General features: G+C 47.7%; 1 protein-coding gene across 4 annotated transcripts in view; it reads left to right on the top strand.

Moving 5' to 3' along the window:
• The window catches only part of ZSWIM7 (zinc finger SWIM-type containing 7), a 541174-nt gene that overhangs the window by 297389 nt on the left and 217616 nt on the right, over positions 1-26169 (top strand). For 3 of the 4 annotated variants that reach the window (XM_069226289.1, XM_069226287.1, XM_069226291.1), the window contains exon 4: positions 22493-22595. The exons of the other annotated variant lie outside the window; for it this stretch is intronic. In XM_069226289.1, coding sequence (XP_069082390.1) covers positions 22493-22595 — 103 coding nt within the window. The remainder of the gene's footprint in view (positions 1-22492; positions 22596-26169) is intronic. 4 annotated transcript variants of the gene reach the window in all.

Raw genomic sequence — 26169 nt, 5'->3', positions numbered from 1 at the left:
GCATCTGTTTTAGTAACAGTGTTGAGATCTCTGTAGTCTACACAAAACCTATTTTCCCTTTTTCCATTCTGGGAGTGGGGTTTTGGGACAAGTACTGCAGGACTCACCCAAGGGCTGTCCGAGGGCTCTAGAACTCCTAGGTCTAGCATCTTCTGAACCAAGACTCCATGCCGAAAAACAATGCAAACCCTTGCAGCTTGGAAAGAAACAATGCATTGTCTGTGCCGCGCCAACGCAACACCTTATTTTTCCACGCATCTCCTCCTCTGCGGTCTCCTTGTGTTATTTTTGATGCATCCCAGGTACTGTGTGTCACAAAGAAACAACTGCTAATTTCTATGGATTGAGACTCTTTTAAGTGATATTTCAACTTGTGCTTATTGTATTTTTGTCATTTTTACCTTATTTTATTCAGATAAATATTATCTATTTTTCTAAACCTATGTGGTGTATTTCTGTGGTGTTTTCACTGTTACTGTATGATTTACTGCACAAATACTTTACACCTTGCCTTTTAATCCCATCGCTGCCAGTCCTTTTCCCCCCTTAGGTGCTAGGCCATTTTTTGGCTATTTGGGCCAGTTGGCGCTTAGGCCCTCATAACTTTTCGTCCACATAAGCTACCCACGCCATATTTGCGTCCTTTTTCCAACATCCTAGGTATTCCAGAGGTACCCAGAGTATGTGGGTTCCCCTGAAGGAGACCAAGAAATTAGCCAAAATACAGCGAAAATTTTGCCCCCCCTCCAAAAAAAGGGAAGAAGGTTTGTGTTTCCCTCCCCCCCCCCCCCCCCCCTATCTGCCCAGCTTTCAGGAACAGGCAGACTTGAATCAGAAAACCCAATTTTTCAACACAATTTTGGCATTTTACTGGGACATACCACATTTTCACATTTTTTGTGTGCTTTGAGCCTCATTCCAGTTAGTGACAGATAAGGTGTTGAGAAGCAGTGGTTATTTGCACATCTCTGAATTCCAGGGCATTTCTCAAATAGATGTCTTTTTTTACACACTGTCTTACATTTGGAAGGAAAAAATGTAGAGAAAGACAAGGGGCAATAACACTTGTTTTGCTATTCTGTGTTCCCCCCAAGTCTCCTGTTAAAAATGGTACCTAACTTGCGTGGGTAGGCCTAATGATCAGGACAGGGAACGCAACATGGACACATCACATTTTTACATTGAAATCTGACGTGTTTTTTGCAAAGTGCCTAGCTGTAGATTTTGGCCTGTAGCTCAGCCGGCACCTAGGGAAACCTACCAAACCTGCGCATTTCTGTTACCCAGAATCCTTTGCAAACCTCAAAGTTTGGCCCCAAAAACACTTTTTCCTCTCATTTCGGTGACAAAGTTCTGGAATCTGAGAGGAGCCACAAATTTCCTTCCACACAGCGTTCTCCCAATAAAAATGGTACCTCACGTGGGTAGGCCTAGCGCTCGCGACAGGAAATGCCCCACAACACAACATGGACACATCACATTTTCCCAAAGAAAACAGAGCTGTTTTTTGCAAAGTGCCTAGCTGTGGATTTTGGCCTCTAGCTCAGCTGGCACCTAGGGAAACCTACCAAACCTGTGCATTTTTTTAAAACTAGACACCTAGGGGAATCCAAGATGGGGTGACTTGTGTGGCTCTCATCAGGTTCTGTTACCCAGAATCCTATGCAAACCTCAAAATCTGGCTAAAAAACACTTTTTCCTCTGATTTCGGTGACAGAAAGTTCCGAAATCTGAGAGGAGCCACAAATTTCCTTCCACCCAGCGTTCCCCCAAGTCTCCCGATATAAATGGTGCCTCACTTGTGTGGGTAGGCCTAGTGCTCGTGACAGGAAATGCCCCCAAACACTATCTGGACACATCAAAATTATCAAATACAAAACTACCTGTTTTTGTGGGGGGAGGCACCTGCGTTTTTGGTCCTGGGCTCAGTAGCCATCTAGGGAAACCTACCAAACCCAGACATTTCTGAAAACTAGACACCCGAGGAAGTCCAGGGAGGTGTGACTTGCGTGGATCCCCCAATGTTTTCTTACCCAGAATCCTCAGCAAACCTCACATTTAGCTAAATAATCAAATTTTCCCCACATTTCTGTGGGGAGTCACCACACCGGGACAAATTTCCTACCACCGAACGTTCTCCTCGGTCTCCCGGTAAAAGTGATACCTCACTTGTGTAGGTGGGCCAAGTGCCTGTGACAGGTAAGACCCAAAAACATGTCGAAATTGAGGGGGAATCAAAGCGGGTCTAAAAAGGCAGTTTGGAAAATAACATTTTTAGGCTGACAAGTGCGGCAGAATTTTTATCGGTATTGATGAGACAGTGTTGGGTGGTAGGAAGTTTGTGGATTCCTGCAGATTCCGGAAGGTTCCATCTCAAAAATGTGGGGTGCATGTGAAGCACACCACCCTGGAATCAACCAGATGTTTAGTTTTCAGATGTGTTTAGGTCTTGTGGATTTTTCTACATGGCAGCGGCCCAAAGTTCAAAAAGTGCAGCTCTCAGCATTCCTAGTGGGACGATTTTGAGAGTTACCAAGCTCTCATGGCCCAAATGTAAAACCAAAACCCAAAATAATCAAGTGTCCTCCTGCTTGCCATGGAATAAGCTGTTTTAGTGTGTGGGGGAGAGCTGAAAGACTGTTACCCCCTTCAGTTGGAGAGGGGGCATAACCAGGACCATGCTGGTTGTTAGCACCACCCCACAATTTTTTTAAATTCCCTGGCATCTAGTAGACTTTCTGCCCCCCGGGGGTGTGAATTGGGGGTAATTGCCCAATCTGCCCACTGGTGGGCAGAAATGGCCTAAATACAATTTGCCCCCCAGGGGAGCGACCCTTGCCTAAGGGGTCGCTCCCCATACATAAAAACATAAAGTAAATAAAAATATATATATCCCTGGTGTCTAGAGGACAAGGCCTACAAATATTTTGCCCCCCCCGGGGAGCGGCCCTTGCCCTTATGCGTATGTATGATAGAAAAAAAAAATCCGAGTGTCTAGTGGTTTCTGCTCCCAGTAGGGGCAGATATGGTCTAAAAATAATGTGGCCCCCCCGGAGAGAGACCCTTGCCTAAGGGGTCACTCCCCACATATTACAAATAAAATGAAAGAAAGTATCCCTGGTGTTTATGGGTTTTCTGATACAACCCCCCCCCCCCCCCACCCCACACCTACCCCTCCAACCGGCGGCAGATCGGCCTAATTTCATATTAGGCCTAAAAATATTTTGCACCCCGGGAAGCGGCCCTTGCTCAAGGGGCCGATCCCCTTATGTGTAAGTATAAAAACAATAAAATGTCCCTGGTGTCTAGTGGTTTCTAGATCACCTAATTATATCAGGCCTTTCTGCCCCCCCCCACCCCCCAGGGAGGGGGGGTGTAAATGGCCTCAAAATAATTAGCCCCCCAAGGGGTCGCTCCCCACATAGAAAAAAATAAACAAAAATTATCCCTGGTGTCTAGGAGTTTAGTGCCCCCTCACCCCCCCCCCCCCCCCCAGCGGAGATCTGCCTAATTTGTGTTAGACGATCTGCCCCCGGGGGGGGGGGGGAGTGTTCCACCGGGGGGGCAGAAATGGCCTAAAAATATTTTGCCCCCCCCGTGGTGAGCGGCCCCTGCCCAAGTGTAGATCTCCCCAGTTTCAGCTGGGGGGACACATCTTAGACCTGACAGCATTAGGGTGGTAATCCCCCAACTTTTTGCCTACTTCCCTCCACTTTTATGACACTGTTTTTGCTGGTTTTAGGACTCCGCACACTTTACCACTGCAGACCAGTGCTAAAGTGCATATGCTCTCTCCCTTAAACATGGTAACATTGGTTCATCCCCAATTGGCATATTTGTTTTACTTATTAATCCCTAGTAAAGTGCACTACCTCTGCCCAGGGCCTGTAAATTAAATGCCACTAGTGAGCCTGCCCCACTGATTGCGCCACCCACATAAGTAGCCCCTTAACCATGTCTCAGGCCTGCCATTGCAAGGCCGGTGTGTGCAGTTTCACTGCCACTTCGACTTCACATTTAAAAGTACTTGCCAAACCTTAAGCTCCCCTTTTTTCTACATATGTCACCCCTAATGAAGGTCCTAGGTAACCCATAGGTCAGGGTGCTTTGTAGGGAAAAGGCAGGACATGTAAGTATGTGTTTTATATGTCCTGGAAATGAAAAACTCCTAAATTTGTTTTCCACTACTGTGAGGTCTGCTCCTTTCATAGACTAGCATTAGGACTGTCCTCATATACTTTTTGGGTAGTAGATTCTGATCTGAAAGGGTTAACCAGGTGATATTTAGTATGGCCAGAATGGAAATATAAAATCTTGCTTATTGGTGAGGTTTTATTTTATATTACTATTTTAGAAATGCCACTTTTAGAAAGTGAGCCTTTCTCTGCACTTAAAACCATCTGTGCCTTATAGCCTGTCTCCAATCAGTGTCTGGTCAGTGCTGGTTGAAAGGTCCCTTGTGCATTTTACCCCGACAACCACAAACACAGGACACTCTGTCATATCTGCATTCATCTGCATACTGAATGGGTCTTCCTGGGCGGGAAGAGTGGAGGGTCTGACACTTAAATTTCAAAGACCAGTGGCCTGCCTTCACACAAAGGACTGATAACCCCCGACAGGGACCCTGGCAGACTGGGCTGAAAGGAGAACTTGTGCCCTTCAAAGCCACTCTTTGAAGTCTTCCCTACTTCAAAGGCATTTTGGGGTATATAAACAGGGTCTCTGACCCCACCAACTCTGACACTTCTGGACCTGCACTCTGTCAGATGAACTGCGTGACTGCCCAAAGGACTCATCTGGACTGCTTTGCTGAGAAGGACTACTGCCCTGTTTGTTGCCCTGCTGCTTTGCTGGCCTCTGCTGGAAGGACTCTGCTTTCCTCCTGAAGTGCTCTCCACAGGCTTGGATTGAGCTTGCCTTCTGTTTCTGAAGTCTCAGGGCCAACAAAGACTTCACCTCTTCAAGAAACTCCTTGTGCTTTAGAAGTCGATGCAACTCCTGCAGAAATTGATGCAAAGCCTGCATCACGGCTGAGAAATCGCCGCACAGCTGACCGGAGCGACGCAGCACCGACTTCCTGACTGGAAATTTGATGCAGTGCCTCCCTTACGATGCAAAATTCGACACATCACCTACTGGATCGACGTAGCACCTGTTCCTTCTTCCAGCGTGTCAAGGATTTTCAACATATTATCCCTGGGCATCAAAGTATCCCTCCATCGCGGTGAGGAACCAAGACGGCACGCCGAAAAACGACGCAAACCCTTGCACCGTGGAATGAAATGACACATTGTCGGTGCCCCACCGGAAAATCCAACACAACACCTTATTGTTTCACACATCTCCTCCTCTGTGGTCTCCATCCATCGTTATGTTTGACACATCCCAGGTACTGTGTGTAACAAAGAAACAATTGTTAATTTCTAAGGATTGAGAGTCTTCTAATCCTTTTAAAAGTGGTTATTTCAACTTTTGCTTATTGGATTTTTGTTGTTTTTTATTTTATTTTATTCAGATAAATATTATCTATTTTTCTGAACCAGTGTGTTGTATTTCAGTGGCGTTTTTACGATGTTACTGTATGATTCATTGCACAAATACTTTACACCTTGCCTTCTAAGTTAAGCCTGACTGCTGAGTGCAAAGCTACCTGAGGGTGGGCACAGGATAATTTATATTGTGTTGTGACTTACTCTGACTAGGATTGTGGTCTCTATTTATACCTCTGCCAACTAGAGACCCCATTTCTAACACAGGGTCAGCAGAAACGTTCTATACTTCATAGGGACTTCTAACCTCCTGGTGGCACAAGGTTTGGGGTCCCTTGACTCTGAATATAGAAGACCGTCTTCCCAGTACACCTTATGGGTGCCACTGATATCGCCTGTAGGAAAGTACCCTCTTTTTGGAATGGTTATCGCCGCTTTTTGCCAGCTGTCAGTGTTTTTTGACTGTGTTTACTGGGATCCTGCTAACCAGGACCCCAGTGACTGTGCTCTCTCCCTCTAAATTTGGTTGTTCCTGACTTTGTGCACCTGATTATTGGCATACTTGTGCCCCCATGTAAATCCCTATTTTATGGTACCTAGATACCCAGGACATTGTGGTACCAGGGGTTCCCCATGGGCTGCAGCATGCATTATGCCACCCATTTGAGCCCTTGCAAAATGTGTCTACAGGCCTGCCATTGTAGCCTGTGTGAAAAGGTGCATACACCCTTTCACTACAGGTCACTGTACCAGGGCACTTTAAGTCACCCCTATGGTAGGCCCTCCTAGCCCAGAGGACAGGGGGCAAGTACCTGTGTGTGAGGGCACCCTTGCATGAGCAGAGGTACCCCCATGAACTCCAGGTCAATTTTCCTGGATTTCGTGAGTGTAGGGACGCCATTTTACCCGTGTGCTGATCAAAGGTCAGTACCTATGGCCAGGTAAATAATGGTAACTCCAATCCTAGGCATGTTTGGTATCAAGCATGTCGGAATCATACCCTAGTACTGTTTCCAGTATTGGTTGCATGATTCCATGCACTCCGCGGGCTCCTTAGAGGACCCTAGCTTTGCTCCTACCAGTTTGCAGGGTTTTCCCAGGAAGCCTGTGCTGCTGCCACACCACCCCCTCAGACTGGTTTCTATCCTCCTGCTGCTTGACCAGCCCAATCCCAGGAAGCCAGAACAAAGTATTTACTTTGAGGGGGGGTAACACCCTCTCCCTTTTGAAATAGGTGTTACATGGCTTGGGAGGGTTAGCCTTTGAAGGGCACATTTGGTGCCCTCTTTGCATAAACCAGGTCTGCACCAGTTCAGGGACCTCCAGCCCCTGCTCTGGCACGAAACTGGACAATGGAAAGGGGAGAAATCACTCCCCTGTCCATTACCACCCCAGGGTTGGTGACCAGAGCTCCTAAATGTGGCCACTTGATTCTGCCATCTTGAAACCAAGATGGGCAGAGGCCTTTGGGAGCATCCAAGTGGCCAGGTCAAGCAGGTGACATCACAGCCCCCTCCTGATAGGTGATCACCTTGCTAGGTGACCAGCCCCCCTTTCACTGCTTTTTAGGGTCTCCCTCTTGGGTGGGCCCTCAGATTTAACATGCAAGATTCCAGTAGGACTCCTCTGCAAAGTTTACTTCGACTTCGAGCCACTGGAACCACAACTGGACTTCACAGAAAAGTGCAATCTGCAGCTCCAGGGACAACTTCGTCCTGCAACATTGTTTCCTTCCAGTAACTGCAACATTTCCATGACTGTGCATCCTCTGAGGGCGGCAAGTCTTCAGTCTGCACCAAGAAGCAAGAATGAATCTCCCTTGGAGTGAAGAAATCACTCCCTTGCATCCGCAGGCACCAACTACAATGATGACCGGCCGTGTGTTTTCTCTCTCCTGCAATGCTGCGTGGATCCTGCAACACAGGTGGTAATCCGGAGTGGTACGCTTGGTCCTCTCTACCCGCTGTCCAACTTTAGAGGTGGTGAGTTTTGCCTTTCCTTGCAGAACGGTACCCCCTTGCACTGTGACTCTTGCAGCTAACAAGGCTTGCGGGCTCTTCGTCCAAGGGATCTTCAGGCTCCATTTTGTCCCGGCCTCCAGCACTCTTCCTTGCAACTCATGGTCTCCTGTCTGCTGCTCCAGGGACTCCTTTCCAGGTGTGCTGAGTGGGCCTCACTGCGACTCCCGTGCCTGCTGGCTGTGCGTTGCCTATGTGGGCTGCATCCACAACTTCTTGCTCTCCTGACTGCTGGGGTTGTCTGTGACTCCCCTCCTTCGGTTGAGTACCCTCGGACTTTCCTGGTCCCGAGCAACTCTGCAACTTCTCTTCTGCGACTCTTGCCTTTGCCAAGGCTTGTTGGTGGTTTTTCCACACTACTGATGGACTGCAACTCTTCTTCCAGTGTGGGACATCGACTGCATCACTCCTGGAACTCCTCTTCTGCTCCTCATAGCCGACTCCTGGTCTTCACCGTAGGCTTGGTCCTGCATCTCCAGAAGGGTGGGTAGTGGCTCCTACCACAACCGGACACTCCAACTGGAGCTGAACTTGGGTCCCTTCATTTGCGTATGGGCCCATCTTTTGTTTCTTGCAGTCTTGCTTGGGTCTTGCAAAGTCCTTTTGCAAAACTTCTGATACTGGAGTATTGTCTATCTAGTATTTTAGTTTTTATGTCACTAAAATAAAGTACCTTTATTTTTGTAACAGTGATTCTTTCATGTGTGAAAGTGCTGTGGGACTACAGTGGTATTGCATAAGCTTTGCATGTCTCCTAGATAAGTCTTGGCTACTCATCCATAGATACCTCTAGAAGGGCCTGGCTTCCTAGACACTGACTACATCTCACTAATAGGGGATACCTGGACCTGATATAAGGTGATAATACCATAGGTACTCACCACTCATCAGGATATCTTCCTACATTGGTGGTGCAGTGGTGGGATAAGCACTTGAAATTGCCTTACCTCACTGTCACTTGGTACTTTCCAGAGAAAAGACCACTTACTAAATAGGGGGTACACTCTGTACTTAGTATCAGGGATCTAGCCTCCTAAGTTTGGGTAAGCTAGGGGCCTGGCATAGCCCGTGCTCCAAACTTCTTCTGGGAGCCAAGTAGATAGAATAGTGAGGGACACCTACACCACTCTACCTAGACATCATGTCTTCAGTAGAGCTCAGATCTCAGACCCTGAATTCTCGATATGAGAGTTTAACTTTCCAGTAGTTAAAGGAAATGCTTGCTGATATGAAACGGACGCCTGGGAGAAATCCCATCAAGAGTCTGCTTCTGGGTCTGCTCCTCCAGATGACCAGGACTATGCTGGTAGCCAAGAGCAGGAAGAAGTAGAATCTGCCCCCTCCCCCGGTGCTAGAGAGAGTAGACACTGAGGTGGGTCAGGAAGTACACAGGGAGGATCAGAAGAATTCTCGAAACACTCACAGTCCTGTTAGGAGCACTACTGGTAGAGGGAGAGGGGGTCACACAAGTAGGTCCACCTTTGTCTCTAGAGGGCATAATGAGAGGGTTTCTAAGAACAGGAACAGATCCTCCTCTGCCCATTCTCATATCTCCTCAGTCTCTGAGGGAACCCACTGCTCAACTTCAGGTGAAGAAACCTTAGACAGGGAGCTAAGGCAACTGAGACTGGAGGAGGCCAAGCTGAGGCTGCTGCAGCAACAGCTGGCCCTAGATAGGGAGGCCTTGGCAGCGGTGAGAGAAAGGCAGGGGTTGGGGTTAGTGCCCCATGGTGGCAGCAGTTTTTGTTTCAAGGACACTAGGGTCAGGGAGGACTCTTTTGATTCCAGAAACAGGTAGTCCCCACTCCCCCCTTTGAAAAATGAGGGATGACATCTACAAATGGTTCACTGCTTTGGAGAGGGCCTGTAAAGTACAGAGGGTCTCGCAAAGGCAGTGGGAGCAATGTTGTGGCTCTCCTCTGGCAAGGGTAGGGACAGGCTTCTTACTGTCAGAGAAGAGGATGGAGACAACTACACAATTCTCAAGACAGCTCTTTTAGATTGGTTTGGTCTAACTACTGAACAATACAGAATCAAGTTCAGAGAGACCAGGAAAAAGTCCTCCCAAGATTGGGTAGATTTTGTGGACTGTTCTGTAAAGGCTCTGGAAGGCTGGTTGCGTGGGAGCAAAGTTCATGATTATCAGGGCTTGTACAACTTAATCTTAAGACAGCACATTTTAATAACTGTGTGTCTGATTTGTTGCATCAATACCTGGTGGACTGGAAAGAAGGCAGATAAGTGGGTCTGCACCAGGGTGAGTAGGAAACCTCACATGGGGGTGACCACAAAAAGAAGGAAGCAAGTAAGCATCAGGATAAGGGTGGGGACAAAGATAAATCAAAAGAGTCTTCATCAGGCTCACAAAACTCTTCTGGGGTGGGACTAAATCTTCTTCCTCTTCCTCCAGTTTTAAAAGGCCTTGGTACTATGTTTGTAAAAACAAAGGCCATAGCCCAGGAGACAGCTCCTGCCCTAAGAAAGGTACCAGGCCACCCACTGCTACTAACCCCACTTCTACTCCTAGTGCCGCTAGCAATAGCAGTAGTGGTGAGACTACTAACAGTAGTCAGTCCAAAGGTGTGGCTGGGCTCACTTTAGGGAATGTAGTAGGATCTGGGTTGGTTAGGGAGACCACTGAGGCAGTGTTAGTCTCTCATGGGGGCATTGACTTTGCCACCCTTGCTGCTTGTCCCCTTAATATGGGTAAGTACAGGCAGCATCCCTTGATAAATGGTGTTGAGGCTGAGGCCTACAGGGACACAGGTGCCAATGTCACTATAGTGACTGAAAAACTGGTGTCACCTGAGCAACACTTACTTGGTTACATGTACCACCCGACTGATGCTCACAATAACACCTTGTGGCATCCCATAGCAGTTATTGATTTCAGCTTGGGGGGGGGGGGGGGGGTGTAGGAGGCTGGTCTGGCTTGTAGTGGGTACCAAGGGGTACTTACACTCTGTACCAGGTCCAGTTATCCCTTATTAGTGTAGAAGAGGTGTTTCTAGCAGCTTAGGCTGATAGAAGGTAGCTATAGCAGAGCAGCTTAGGCTGAACTAGGAGACATGCAAAGCTCCTACTATACCACTGGTGTCATATGCACAATATCATAAGAAAACACAATACACAGATATACTAAAAATAAAGATACTTTATTTTTATGACAATATGCCAAAAGTATCTCGGTGAGTACCCTCAGTATGAGGATGCCAAATATACACAAGATATATGTACACAATACCAAAAATATGCAGTAATAGCAAAAGGAAGTAATGCAAGCAGTGTAAAGTTACAATAGATTGCAATAGGAGCACATAGGTATGGGGCAACACAAACCATATACTTCAAAAGTGGAATGCGAACCACGAATGGACCCCAAACCTATGTGAGCTTGTAGAGGGTCGCTGGGACTGTAAGAAAACAGTGAGGGTTAGAAAAATAGCCCACCCCAAAACCCTGAAAAGTAGGTGTAAAGTGCACCTATAACCCCCAGAGAGCACAGAAGTCGTGATAGGGGGTTTCTGCAAGGAAGACCAACACCAGCAAAGCAACAACAGTGGATTTCCGGACCTGAGTACCTGTGAAACAAGGGGACCAAGTCCAAGAGTCGCATCCATGTCGAGAGTGGGCAGACGCCCAGGAAATGCCAGCTGAGGGTGCAAAGAAGCTGCCACCGGATAGAAGAAGCTTTGGTTTCTGCAAGAACGAAGAGGACTAGGAACTTCCCCTTTGGAGGATGAATGTCCCACGTCTTGAAGAAGCTTGCAGAGGTGTTCCCACGCAGAAAGACCGCAAACAAGCCTTGCTAGCTGCAAGGGTCGCGGTTAGGGTTTTTGGATGCTGCTGTGGCCCAGGATGGACCAGGATGTCACCACTTGGATGAGGAGACAGAGGGGGCGCCCAGCAAGTCAAGGAGCCCTCACAGAAGCAGGCAGCACCCGCAGAAGTAGCGGAACAGGCACTTAGAAAAGGAGTGAACCGGAGTCCACCCGAAGTCAGAAAAGGGAGTCCCACGACGCCGGAGGACAACTCAGAGGGTTGTGCACTGCAGGTTAGAGTGTCGGGGACCAAGGCTTGGCTGTGCACGAAGGAAATCCTGGAAGAGTGCACAGGAGCCGGAGCAGCTGCAAATCCAGCAATGCAGTCTAGCATGGGGAGGCGAGTACTTACCTCCACCAAACTTGGACTGAAGAGTCACTGGACTGTGGGAGTCACTTGGACAGAGTTGCTGAGTTCCAGGGACCACGCTCGTCGTGCTGAGAGGGGACCCAGAGGACCAGTGATGCAGTCTTTTGTTACCTGCGGTTGCAGGGGGAAGATTCCGTCGACCCATGGGGGATTTCTTCAGAGCTCCTGGTGTAAGGAGGAGGCAGGCTACCCCCAGAACATGCACCACCAGGAAACAGGCGAGAAAGCCGCAGGATGAAGCGATACAAGGTTGCAGTAGTCGTCTTTGCTACTTTGTTGCGGTTTTGAAGGCGTCTTGAGCAGTCAGCGGTCGATCCTTTGGCAGAAGGTGAAGAGAGAAGTGCAGAGGAACTCTGGAGAGCTCTTGCATTCGGTATCTGAAGAATTCCCCAAAGCAGAGACCCTAAATAGCCAGAAAAGGAGGTTTGGCTACTTAGGAAGGAGGATAGGCTAGTAAGAAAGGTAAGAGCCTATCAGAAGGAGTCTCTGACGTCACCTGCTGGCCCTGGCCACTCAGAGCAGTCCAATGTGCCAGCACACCTCTGAATCCAAGATGGCAGAGATCTGGGGCATGCTGGAGGAGCTCTGGGCACCTCCCCTGGGAGGTGCAGGTCAGGGGAGTGGTCACTCCCCTTTCCTTTGTCCAGTTTCGCGCCAGAGCAGGGCTTGGGGGATCCCTGAACCGGTGTAGACTGGCTTATGCAGAGATGGGCACCATCTGTGCCCATCAAAGCATTTCCAGAGGCTGGGGGAGGCTACTCCTCCCCAGCCCTGACACCTATTTCCAAAGGGAGAGGGTGTAACACCCTCTCTCTGAGGAAGTCCTTTGTTCTGCCTTCCTGTGCCAGGCCTGGCTGGACCCCAGGAGGGCAGAAACCTGTCTGAGGGGTTGGCAACAGCAGCAGCTGCAGTGAAACCCCGGGAAAGGTGGTTTGGCAGTACCCGGGTCTGTGCTAGAGACTCGGGGGATCATGGAATTGTCACCCCAATGCCAGAATGGCATTGGGGTGACAATTCCATGATCTTAGGCATGTTACATGGCCATGTTTGGAGTTACCATTGTGATGCTATACATAGGTAGTGACCTATGTATAGTGCACGCGTGAAATGGTGTCCCCGCACTCACAAAGTCCGGGGAATTTGCCCTGAACGATGTGGGGGCACCTTGGCTAGTGCCAGGATGCCCACACACTAAGTAACTTAGCACCCTACCTTCACCAGGTGAAGGTTAGACATACAGGTGACTTATAAGTTACTTAAGTGCAGTGGTAAATGGCTGTGAAATAACGTGGACGTTATTTCACTCAGGCTGCAGTGGCAGGCCTGTGTAAGAATTGTCAGAGCTCCCTATGGGTGGCAAAAGAAATGCTGCAGCCCATAGGGATCTCCTGGAATCCCAATACCCTGGGTACCTCAGTACCATACACTAGGGAATTATAAGGGTGTTCCAGTATGCCATTGTGAATTGGTGAAATTGGTCACTAGCCTGTTAGTGACAATTTGGAAAGCAGAGAGAGCATAACCACTGAGGTTCTGGTTAGCAGAGCCTCAGTGAAACAGTTAGGCATCACACAGGGAACACATACATATAGGCCACAAACTTATGAGCACTGGGGTCCTGGCTAGCAGGATCCCAGTGAGGCAGTGAAAACACCTTGACATATACTCACAAACAGGCCAAAAGTGGAGGTAACAAGGCTAGAAAGAGGCTACTTTCTCACAGGGGGGATTACTGGTCCTAAGAAAGTTGTGGTTTCCTCAGACCTACCTGTAGAATGTCTACTAGGGAATGACTTGGAGACCTCAGCTTGGGCTGAGGTGGAATTGGAGGCCCATGCAGCAATGCTGATCATTTCAGGGCATATCTCTGTCCTCACAAGAGCACAAGCCAAGAAACAAAAAGAACAAGGATCCTTATCCTTGGAGCCTGGAACAATGGCCCAAGAGCTTCCTAAACCCAAGGACAGAAAGGATAAAAGGTTACCCTCTGCTCCAGCCTCCAGTGAAGATTCAACTCTAGAGGGAGAAAGATCCACTTCCTGGATGGAACCTACACCCGAGGAGCTGCAGGCTGACACAACTGAGATCTTGAGTGCAAAGGGGGGTGGTTAACATGGAAACGTTCAGTAGGGAACAACAGGTTTTTCCCCACACTGGAGAGCCTGAGGCAGCAAGCTGCAGCACAAGAGGCAGGGAATGTCAGTGGCACCCATAAGGTGTACTGGGAAGACAGTCCCCTATATCCAGAGTCCAGGGACCCGAAACCTGGTGCCAGCAAGAGGCCGCGGTCCCTCTGAAATTTAGAGAGTTTCTACTGACCCTGGCACATGATATTCCCCTGGCAGGTCCCTTGGGGCAAAGCAAAACTTGAGACAGGCTTGTCCCTCACTTTCACTGGTCCCACATGTCTGAAGACACTAAAGAGTTTTGTCGCTCCTGTGTCACCTGTCAAGCCAGTGGCAAGACAGGTGGCACCCCACAGGCCCTGTTAATCCCACTTCCAGTGGTTGGGGTACCCTTTGAAAAGGTTGGGGTGGATTGGATATTGTTGCCCCCCTAGTCCCTCCCACAGCCTCTGGGAACAGGTTCATACTGGTGGTGGTGGACCATGCCACCATGTACCCAGAGGCCATTCCACTTAGGACCACTACAGCTCCAGCAGTGGCCAAATTCCTTCTTGGTATCTTTTCAGGAGTGGGTTTTCCTAAAGAGGTGGTATCAGACAGGGGTGCAGACTTAATGTCTGCTTACCTGAAAGCCTTGTGGAAAGAGTGTGGTGTGACTTACAAGTTCACCACTCCTTACCTCCCCACCAAATGGCTTAGTTGAGAGGTTTAACAAAACTCTCAAGGGTATGATAGTGGGACTCTCTGAAAAACTCAGTAGGAGTGTCCTACTACCATGCCTCCTCTTCGCCTACAGGAAGGTCCCTCAAAAGGGTGGGGGGTACAGCCCATGTCAACTTCTGTTTGGGCACCCTGTTAGGGGTCCCTTTGCTCTTGTGAGAGAAGGTTGGGCGCAACCTCTCAAGCCTCCCAAGCAAGACATAGTGGAGTATGTACTTGGCCTCAGATCAAGGATGCTGAGTATATGAAAAGGGCCACTAAAAACCTTCAGGGCCAGCCAAGAGTTGCAAAAACAATGGCACGACCAGAAGGCTGTTCTGACAGTATATCAGCCAGGACAGAAAGTGTGGGTCCTGGAGCCTGTGGTTCCCAGGGCACTCCAAGACAAGTGGAGTGGTCCCCACACAATAGTGGAGAAAAAGGTGGAGGTTACCTACTTGGTGGGCCTATGCACTCCTAGAAGCCCCTTCAGGGTGATTCATGTGAACTGCTTCAAGCCGTACTATGACAGGTCTGATATGACTCTGCTCATGGCCACCGATGAGAGACAGGAAGAAGAGCGTGACCCTCTCCCTGACCTCTTCTCCCACACTGCAGCTGATGGCTCAGTTGATGGGGTAGTACTTGCCAACTGCCTCTCTGAGTACCAGAAAGAGGACTGCAGAAATCCCCTGGGACAGTTCTCAGAACTGTTCTCACTGACACCTGGTCAAAGCACTTGGTGTGAACACACCATAGACACAGGGGACAGTTTTCCTATCAAAAGTAAGATTTACAGGAAATCTGACCATGTCAGAGACTGCATCAAATCTGAAGTTCAGAAGATGCTAGACGTGGTAGTCAGAACCATCAGATAGCTCCTGGGTTAGCCCTGTAGTGCTTGTCCCAAAATCCCACTCTCAGATTGGAAAAAGTGAAATTAGGTTTTGTGTGGTCTACAGAGGTCTCAACACAGTTACCAAACAGATGCTCATCCTATCCCTAAGGCAGATGAGCTTATAGATGCACTGGCATCTGCCAAGTATCTCAGCATCTTTGATCTGACTGCTGGCTATTACCAGATCAAGCTCTCAAAGGATGTTAAACCCAAAACAGCATTTTTCTACCATGGGGGGTGGGGGGTGCTATCATTTCACCGTGATGCCCTTTGGTTTGAAAAATGCACCTGTCACTTTCCAAAGGCTGGTGAATACAGTTCTCCAAGGATTGGAAGACTTCGGTGAAGCTTATCTTGATGATATAGCTGTCTTTAGCTTCTCCTGGGAGGATCACCTGGTCCACCTGTGGAATGTTTTGGAGGCCATGTAAAAGGTAGGCCTCACTATCGCCCCCTAAGTGCCAGATAGTGCAGGGGCTGTTGGTATATCTGGGCCATCTGGTAGGTGAAGGCCAGATGCAGCCACTACAGGGGAAGATTCAAACCATTTGTGGATTGGACTCCCCCCTACTGCCCAGACCCAGGTTAGAGTCTTTTTAGGCCTCACTTGGTACTACAGGAGGCTCATTAAGGATTATGGCTTCATTGTACCCCCTCTTAATGACCTTGCCTCCAAAAGAATGCCCAAGAATATTTTCTGTAAAGCTAGCAGCTAAAACGCTATTGAGGATCTGAAGCAAAGCATGTGCTCTGCACCTATTTTAAGAAGCCCTGACTACTCAAGCAGTTCATAGTTCAGACAGCTGCTTCAGAGGTAGGGGTTGGGGCAGTACTGTCCCAACTTAATACAGAGGGCTAGGACCAACTGTAGCTATTATCAGCAGAAGGTTGACCCCCAGGGAAAAGTGTTGGTCAGCCGTAGAAAAGGAGGCTTTTGCTGTGGTTTGTGCTTAGAAGAAGCTGAGGCCATACTTATTTGGCACTCAATTTCTTGTTCAAATAGACTACAACCACCTTCTTTGGCTAAAACAAATGAAAGGTGAAATCGCTGTTGAGGTGGTCCATATCCATAATACAGTACAATGAAGACTCATCTGGACAAAGTTAGCCTTATTTTCCTTTGTTTGTTTGGGGGGAGGGTGTTGTGTAGGAAAGTACCCTCTTTTTGGCATGGTTACCCCTACTTTTTGCTTGTTGTCTGTAGGTTTTGACTGTGTGCACTGGGAGCCTGGTAACCAGGACCCCAGTGACTGCGCTCTCTCCCTTTAAATTTGGTTGCTTGAACCACACAAATCCCACATTTGGCACACTGGTGCCCCCTTATAAGTCCCTAGTATATGGTACCCAGGTACTCAGGGCATTGGGGGATCAGGGGTCTCCCATGGGCTGCAGCATGTATTATGCTACCCCGTTCCTGCTGGCTGTGAGTTGCCTGTGGGGGCTGCATCCACGACTTCTTGCTCTCCTGACTGATGGGAGTTGTCTGGGACTACCCTCCTTGGGTTGAGTCCCCTCAAACCTTCCTGGTCGGCAGCAGTTCTGCAACTGCTCTTCTGCGACTCTTACCTTTGCCAAGGCTTGTTGGTGTTTTTTCCACACGACTGACTGACTGCAACTCTTCTTCTGACGTGGGACATTGACTGCATCACTCCTAGAACTCCTCTTCTGCTCCTGTGCTGCATAGCTGACTCATGGTCTTCACCGCCGACCTGGTCCTCAATCTCTAGAAGGGTGGTTAGTGGTTCCTGCCCCAACCGGACACTCCTACTGGAACTGGATTTGGTCCCCTTCCTTTGCAGGTCCTCTTCTGTCTGGATCCATCTTCTGTTTCTTGCAGTCTTGCTTGGGTCTTGCACAGTCCTTTTGCAGAATTTCTCTCTGCATTTGGGAAAAAAGGTACTTAGCTCTTCTCTCCTGGTTACTGGGGGGCACTCTAGTACTTACCTTTTAGGGTTCCTAGTTCCTCCATCTCCTTTCTACAGATTCCACTTACCTACGTGGGGTTCTGAGTTTCACATTCCATTTTTTTTGTATATGGTTTGGCCTTTCCCTAGGGTCACTATTGCCTATTGCTTTTTCACTTGTTTCTATTGCCTTTTTTGCCAATTTCTGAATGCTACTGTACCTATAATAGTGTGTTTACTTACCTCCTATTGGAGTATTGCCTACCTAGTATTTTAGTGTTTGTGTCACTAAAATAAAGTACATTTATTTTTGTAACACTGTGTGATTTTGTTCATGTGTGTGAGTGCTGTGTGACTACAGTAGTATTCTATAAGCTTTGCATGTCTCTTAGATACGTCTTGGCTGCATATCCGCAGCTACCTCTAGAGAGCCTGGCTTCCTAGACACTGACTACACCTCACTAATAGGAGATACCTGGACCTGGTATAAGGTAATAATACCATAGGTACTTACCACACACCAGGCCACCTTCCTACATACTGGTCACTGGTCATTATGAATTACCCAGCTACATGAGGGCTGCACTGAAAATACTGTTGTTGGTATCAAACATCTTGTCTCTAAATCCATACTGATGCCAATATCGCGTCTACTATGACATGCATCCAGAGGGCATCTTATATGTGCCCCCTGAAAACCTTTTAGTCTGTTGGTTGACTGGTATCGACCAGCCTGCCATCATAGCCTGCCATCATAGACTAGTTGCAGAGCCCGTGGTCGCAGAGACCAGAAACAATGCCTACTCCAGAGGAAGGTTTATCACCTCCTCCAGCAGGATGGCTAGCAATTTAACATGTCTGGGTTGAAGGCTTCAAAGCCTCTGACGCCTTTTGATATGCAACCCTGGCTTCCTCCAGTCCTGGGGAATGCCACCCCCTGTCCTGAGGCCCATTTCGCACAAGAGAGGGCAGGAAATTAGTTATTCAGGAGACATGTTTCACTTCTAGGCTAGTCAGACCCCTAAGGGGGGCTACCTGAAGTGGACACTCGAGGAAGTTCCAACATCTTGTTTTTGGTGGAACTAGGAACTCTGGTTCAGGAAAATGCCCACTTTCTACAGGAAGTGGTCATCTAGGGAGGATAGTCAACCTAGGAGTTAGGAACCCATTGGCTACTACCCTACACTACCCTAAACGCCCCTAAAGTCAGTATTTAGGGGTCCTGACAAAAGGATCTTAGATCATAGACTGGGAACCGAGGAAGGAAACCAGAAGAGCAGTAACCGCAAGAACAGAGGATTTCACCACCACTTCGGCCAAACCCTGGTCTGCTGCTGAAACCTCGACAAGTGCACCAACCTGACTTGTCCACAAGCTGTGGAGGACTTTCCAGTGCTTCAGTACCCAAGTGCCATTTCCCTTGGGGTAGAGGAGCCATAGCTTGCATCTGCAGGCACCGACTGCATCGGTCCGATTGACCGTGTTGATGGCGATCGAGCCCACCGAGGTAGCAGCACAACAGAATGAGGTTCTTGAGGCTTTTGGAGGTCAGCCCTGTCTCTCTGGTGAGTTCTGAGACACTAGACCCTCCAGGAGCCTCCCTGCCTCAATATCCTGACTACCTGAGCACTTGCGCTTACCAAGGCTTGTTTGTGTCCATTCCAGATGCCACTGCTGTTAAGACCTACACAATAGACAAGCACTACATCCACAGTGTCCCTGCTGTGTTGTTTTTCTTTCCTTTGCAGTTGGATGAGAACCGTGGGAGCCTCCAACTCTAAGTGGTCAGCCAGCATATCAGCACCCGAGCCCCTCAGCCTGGGTACACGACTTCGGCCTGCATTCCCTTGACCTAGGAGCCTTCATGAGCCGAGCCCCATGTTGGGTTCTGGCGGACTTGTCCCCAAGTACCTCCTTGCAGACTCTGTTGTTTTGACAGGTCCTTTTAAACTTTCCTTCTGTAGCTCTAGAGGCTACCAATGCGACCAGCACCTCCGCACCTGGACACACCAGGGCAGGTAAACCCAAACTGCTAGCGATACTTGGAACGTTGTCCCCCTTGCACCTTCAAGTTCTAAAGGGTGCCCTTTACAACTGTTTGCAAGTAACACTACACAGTGTATGCAGGACAATATAACCGCTTTTGAGGCTCATGCCTCAAATCTGACAGTTCTGTATTTTCTTGCTATTGTCTTGAAAAAACAATAACACCTTAAGCTCTTACCCAATATTGATGATCTTGGCGTCTAAAAAACTGTTATTTTTCTAAATTGGTCTTGGATCTCTCATTAAGTATGTGTCTTATTTATTAACTCTGTGTGTACAGCAAATGCTCAACACTCCCCTCTGATATAAGTCTTAGGTGATCAACCACACTCCCACTAATAGAGCACTTGGGATTATTAAAGTAAGCCCCTGTAAACCAATAAGGGTCTTCTAGACTTTTTGCATGGTATACCCCTACATTGGTACACTATATAAAAAGCCAACTTCCTACAGCAGTCAAATCTAGAATTTATCATAACTTCAATATTAATTTCAGTAGTCTATAGCACCTGTGAATGTGATTCTGTACAAGACTGATTGGACTAAAACAGTTCTCAGTTCTCCCACAATAGCAGAAAGACCACTTACATCACAAGGAAAACCGACCTGGTGCTCACACCTAGGAAGCCAGAAATGTAGGTGGTGGCCTTTCTTGGTCCGTGTCAGAGAAGACACAGGTTCAGTTGCACGTTTTCTTCATTTTGTATTTAGTTATCGTCTTCGCTATAGTTTCAAATCATCTTTGGTATGTAGTTTACCAAGGGAGAGGTCTCCAGTACTTGCACCCGGGATTTCACTTCTTTTATTTATAGAAGACGTGTTTTTTACACTGAGAAGCTTAGACCCAGTATCAGAGACCCTGGCATTTCACTGTGGTGTTTGTGATGAACAATGCCAGGAAAGGCCCTTTTCGTCTGATGTGCAGAGCCGTCTGTCACTGGTGCACTTTTTTTTAAATATATCCAGTCCCTGAGGTGTAGTTGAGTCTCTTAGCAAAGCGTTTATTACCTGCAAGTGGGAATCATTAACACATTTCATTAGAGCTCAACAGTAGTTAAATACATCATCATCCTCAACCAAATGTATATTCAGTTGTGGAGAGTACGTCTGGGAAGGTTTAATGCTACGACTAGTACAATACTTACTACTCGAAATAGTGAATTTGAGTTAGCACATCAGGAGTCCATTTATTCCCATTAAGAATAAATGGGGTCTGTTCCCCAGCCATGCATAATTCTGCTGCTCACATACTGGGCAGCCTTAGTCGAACACTTCGTATTGTTACACTATACTATTTAAGAACAAGATTCCGACAATGGATACACCGGTATCCGAAGTGATACCCGAGAGTTGTATTCACTTGAAAAAGAAGAAACAAAAACTGCACCGAGAGTTGTATTTACTTGAAAAAGAAGAAAAATAAAAAGCAGCACCATCAAAACACAAAAATTATAGCCCAAAACAGCTTTGTCGGAGTTCAGCTTTGACCTAAGAAATTAACAGCAAGCATTTTGATTTTCTATGTTGCACGATTGTAGTCTCAGAAGAAAAACAAAACGCTTGAAGATGTCTAGTGTTCAGTTTCACTAAACTGGCTCCCATGAATCACAGTCCGGCTGTACCTAAACGAATATGTTGACAGCTTTCTAGCTGGTAATGGGGATCCAATGATCCAGTGGGTAGGAAGAGCTGCCACCAGTGTGCCTGGTCCAAGATGGCGGGCCCTTAAGAACCAGAAATGACCAAAAGATGTACGCAGGCAGTGCTCAATTTGTAAATAAATAGGAGCCGGTGCCCAAAGCCCTCCTCTTAAACACGCGGCTCCTGCATTTAAATGTGCGAACACAGAATACGGAGGCAGGGTAATCCTGAAGCCATCTCAGGCCTCTAAAGTCCATTTAAAACCATTCCTTGCCCCTTCAGCTCACTCTTGCAGCTTTCTGCTTTCTCCTTTTGTGACGCTTTTTCGTTTTTCTCTTCCTCCGTCTTTCCCCATATGTGTCTTTTGCTCGCAGCATATGCTTGAGGCAGAAGAATAAGCCCCGGCCCTCAAAAATAAGTGCCAGTGCTCAGCACCGGAAACAACAAGCACAAATTAAGCACTGACACCAAGTTCCTAATGGTAGGTCTTTGAAACGGTGTGCTATATCTCCCATTCTAGGAAGTTAGACGTGTCTTGTTTTCCTATTCTTGGATGCTGGGTGTGTGTTGTTTACAATGATAGGAAGAATGTTAGGATTGGATTCGCAGCCGGGATTTGGAGGAAGCAGCAGCATAGGAGCCACTCCTGTGGAGTTAATAGATATTTTGTTACTTCGAATCGGTTCTACTTTGTCACATTGGCAACACTGGCAAGAACGTCATTTCGTTTCTCATCTCAACATCCCCTGGTGGTCTTTATGTACTGGCATAGCCGGGGGACAGCCTTTCTGTTTCGCTGGATACATTGCGTGTTGAAGCACGTTTAAGGCAAGAGTCACAACTTTGTGCTCCCTTTATTTCATTAATTACCGCTGTATCGTCTTTAGTTATTCTGAGCGGCCTTTGTACTTGTGTGACGGAGGGAACGTCGCCTCGTGCGCTTCTCTGCGCGTGCCTTCTGCGCATCGTTTGTGGTTGAAGCGCTCTCCGTTGTGTCTGGTCTTCTCGCACTTGTACTCCTCACGCCGCTTGTTGCTTACTCCCACCCCTGGTGCAGTTTCCTCATCCCGTTCCTTCCAGCTCTTCCATCCTCCCTGCTATGTTCCTGGCTTTGCTTTGTTGGTCTGCTTGGGTAGTTGACTCGGCAGGTTTTTGGGTAGAGGTGGTGGTTTATCAACACACGTAGAGAGGAAGGAGTTTGATTTTCTTTTCTTGTACATAGGCAGCTGCGTGCCTTCTACCAGGATCTGGACACCCCTCGTGATTGAGCGAGTACAATCGGAGAAGTGGAATAACCAGTAAATAGTTGAAACATTCATTGCTTTAAAATTGATGTGTGAGTTGACACAAAAATATAATAGCGGAGGATTTTTTAAATTAATTAGTGCCAATATGCTTAAAGGCAGAATGCCTTGTAGGTCCAACTCTGACTCTGATAGGCGCTCCTGGCTGACCTGGCACATCCTTGATTTTGCAGGTTGAAGTTTGTGTTTGGGTCATCGGCTCTTTATGCTCTGGACTTGGTTGATCAGCACTGCGTCACCCGGATCACCAGCCCCAGCGGAAGAGTGGTCTTCCAGGTAAAGTCAAATTCTGATCATCTCTGTTTTTTTCATTCTGCCTTTTCTTTTGCAGAACAGCAATGTTTCTGCAGGGTGAGTATATGTGTGGTGGCAGTGACGTTTGGAGTATTGAAGATGAATGGAAAAATTATATACTCTACATAGTGCATTGCACAGAATTTTCGAGTGTCATAACCTCACTGATCTAAACATTAGAATCATTACTGCCTGTTTCAGTGTGCAAACAAGTGAAAGGCAAACTAAGTGAACATTACGTGTATGCCAACTGGGGACCGCCCGCTGTGCTAAATCAACTGGAATACCCTAATTGCATAGCATGTCAAGTATTTGAACTGAGTATCCAGTTGGTAGCCTCACGGTGCCAAGTCCCGAATCCTGGGTACTAGACAACGGGTCCGGTCTCCCTGAGCACACTAGACATGAGCTCGAACGTCACCCTTAGAAGATGTTTAGTATTTATTTCACCCTTTTAATTTCATCTCTGTTTAGTGGAATGCAAAACATACTTACCAAGGTTGCCACTTGTATAGGATAAATACTGGGATCGTTTTTAGAAGTTATTGAGGACGGTGGAAATGTTTTAGACTAAAATGCACATATATTAGGTGTTCCTTTCGAACAATAACAGGTCAACTTTAGTGCGTAAATATTTAAATATGTTATCCTCTTATTTATATCAAAAGGTAATTGTGAGATACTTCTATGCCTTAATTGAACGTGTTCAGATAAAGTGGCCCTTTAAAGCCATACCCGGTATTACTGATGCTGTGTGGTAATTCCACACCTTTACTGGGCAATTACAAGTTTTGCATCTGGAATTGAAACAATACTTGGAAATTAGTATTACCGCAGTGGTCAATCATTTCACCTTTTTAGGGTGTTTTAGTGAAAGCAGAAATCTGGCTAATTGTGAAGAGGGCCCGAGTTCTACTGGTATGCACAAACGTGGTTCACTTCCTCGCTATGTCATAGAACTCAAGCTGCACCTTACTAACGAGGCCCATCAGGCTGAAGCATGTCTAGGGCTGCCAGTGTTCTCTCTTAGAGAGGGAATGCCTAGCAGATTGGGCTCGACAGTTCATACTGGGCAGGGACCATGTCTGAAGTGCACAGGGTTGGTTCATTTCTGCAGTGGAACAATCAGCAACAAATATAACTGGAATGCATCCCAGCGTAATCAGTGCCTGAAATCATCCAAAGCATTCCTGTCATCACTGTTAGTCTTTAGTCATAGATTTTCAGGATGCCCACAGGAGATAGATTTGCATTCAGCGATTCTCATCATTAATCTACGTAGATGCTGGGATGGCAACAAAGTCTCTGGGCTCCTATGAAGTCTTTTCATGCTGGGGCTGGATGGTTTTGGAGACGCTCAGCACATGGGAGAGTGAAAACAAAGAAACTACGTATAGACTGTGCTGTAGGAGTCTGGTAAAGTACTATTTGATTGAAACAATTGGACATTTATATGGCTCCGTTTTCGTATTGCCGAACCCTGAGTTAGTCCCGTAAAGATGCGGCCTGATCACGTTGAGAATTCATCATATGTTCAGAAACTTAGTGACGAAAATCCACAAGAAATTGAGTCATTCTCGGTTTTTCTTTCAGCCGTGAATTCTCAGTTATTTTGTTAACAGTAACTTAGGAAACCTAATTTCTCCTACGCCCCCGCAGACAGAGGAGTCGGTGAGGTGAAGCATACTTTTGGATATTCCAGACTTGATAACGCTGGCAGGGCTAGGTTTGCTTCTGTTTCTGTGGGACATATTAAGAAATTCCAGTTATTTCAACCAATCTGCAAAGCATTTTTTTATTTACACAACTGGCTCAATAAGAAATGGTGCCTGAAGCTCATTCTGAGTCACAGACCGATATTTTTTTAAATGTATTATTGGGTTTTGCTAAAGGCTGCATTTCTTAGGTAACCGGTTATCACAGAGCGTTCTCAGTTAAAAGAAACCAGACTTAGGGACAGATTTATATACTGGTGAAAGATCTGTTTCTCCGCCAGGGTGAAGGAATAGATTACTTCATTGCCAAGCAGGCGGTCATTTCTAAAGCATTGCCAGGAATCTCTGTCACAATGACTTTTGCAATTTGGTGTAGGGTTCCTAAACAAACAGGTACACAAAATACACCCCCAGCGGCACAAGGGCGGCCAGGTGCAGTGTGCAAAGTAGGTGTTGGGTTGTAGATAGGAATCAATGGAGAGACCCGGGGGTCACTCTGGCGACTCATGCAGGGCACAGGGTGGCTTCTCAGGCCAGCCACCGACTCGGCTAGGACGAGGGCCGCCTACTGGTCACTCCTGCACCATTAGTTGGTTCCTCTCACGCTTGGGGGCCGTGGGTGCAGTGCTTCTTCCAGGCGTCGGGTTCCTTTGTTACCAGGCAGTCGCGGTCAGAGGGAGCCTCTGGATTCTCTCTGCAGGCGTCGCTGTGGGGGTTCAGGGAGGTCATCTCAGGGTGTCCACGTTGTGGGAGTCGCCTGGGGGTCCTCTCAGCGGTGTTGGTTCTTTTGGACATGAGCCGGGGGCGTCGGGTGCAGTGTGTGGAGACTCATGCTTCCGGAGTGAGGCTGGAGTCTCTTTAAAGATGGTTTCTTTGTTGCAGCTTTGGACAGAGCCGCTATCCACAGGAGTTTCTTGGTCCTTTAGGTGAAGGTCAGTCCTCTGAGTCCTCAGAGGTCGCTGGTCCCGCTGGATGCGTAGCTGTGCAGGTTCTCTGAGTCTGGAGACAAGCCGGTAGGGCTGGGGCCAAGACAGTTGTCCTCTCCGTCATCTGTGCGGGGCTTTCAGGTCAACAGTCCTTCTTCTTATTTCAGGTTTCAGGAATCTCTCTTCCTGGGTTCAGGGTTGCCCCTAAATATTCAATTTAGGGGTGTGTTTAGGTCTGGTGGACAGTATCCAATGGCTACTGTCCTGGAGGGTGGCTACAACCTCTTTGTTCCTCCTCCCTGGGGGAGGGGGGCACATCCCTAATCCTATTGGGGGGAATCCTCCAAAACAAGATGAAGGATTTCTTAAAGCAGGGGTCACCTCAGCTCAGGGCACCTTAGAGGCTGTCCTGACTGGAGGGTGACTCCTCCTTGTTTTTCTCATTATCTCCTCCGGACTTGCCGCCAAAAGTGGGGGCTGTGTCTGGAGGGGCGGGTATCTCCACTAGCTGGAGTGCCCTTGGGTGCTGTACACCAGGCTGGAGCATTTGAGGCTCACCGCCAGGTGTTGTGTTAAAGTTCCTTCAGGGGGAGGTGTGAGGCACCCCCACCCAGTACAGGCTTTGTTCCTCACCACAGAGTGACGAAGGCACTCACGCCATGTGACCAGAAACCCGTTTGGATGTGGCAGGCTGGCAGAAACTGGTCAGCCTAGCACTAGTAGTTGGATTGGTATATAGGGGGCATCTTTAAGATGCCCTCTTTTGCTGAGAAGTTTGATACCAAACTTCCCAGTATTCAGTGCAGCCATTATGGAACTGTGGAGTTCGTGTGTGACAAACTCCCAGACCACATACTCTTTATGGCTACCCTGCACTTACAATGTCTAATAATTGGCTTAGACACTGTAGGGGCA

The sequence above is a fragment of the Pleurodeles waltl genome, chromosome 3_1, assembly GCF_031143425.1.
Source record: "Pleurodeles waltl isolate 20211129_DDA chromosome 3_1, aPleWal1.hap1.20221129, whole genome shotgun sequence".
Taxonomy (NCBI): domain Eukaryota; kingdom Metazoa; phylum Chordata; class Amphibia; order Caudata; family Salamandridae; genus Pleurodeles; species Pleurodeles waltl.
The sequence above is the reverse complement of the archived record's forward strand: the minus strand, read 5'-3'. Positions and strand labels throughout refer to the sequence as shown.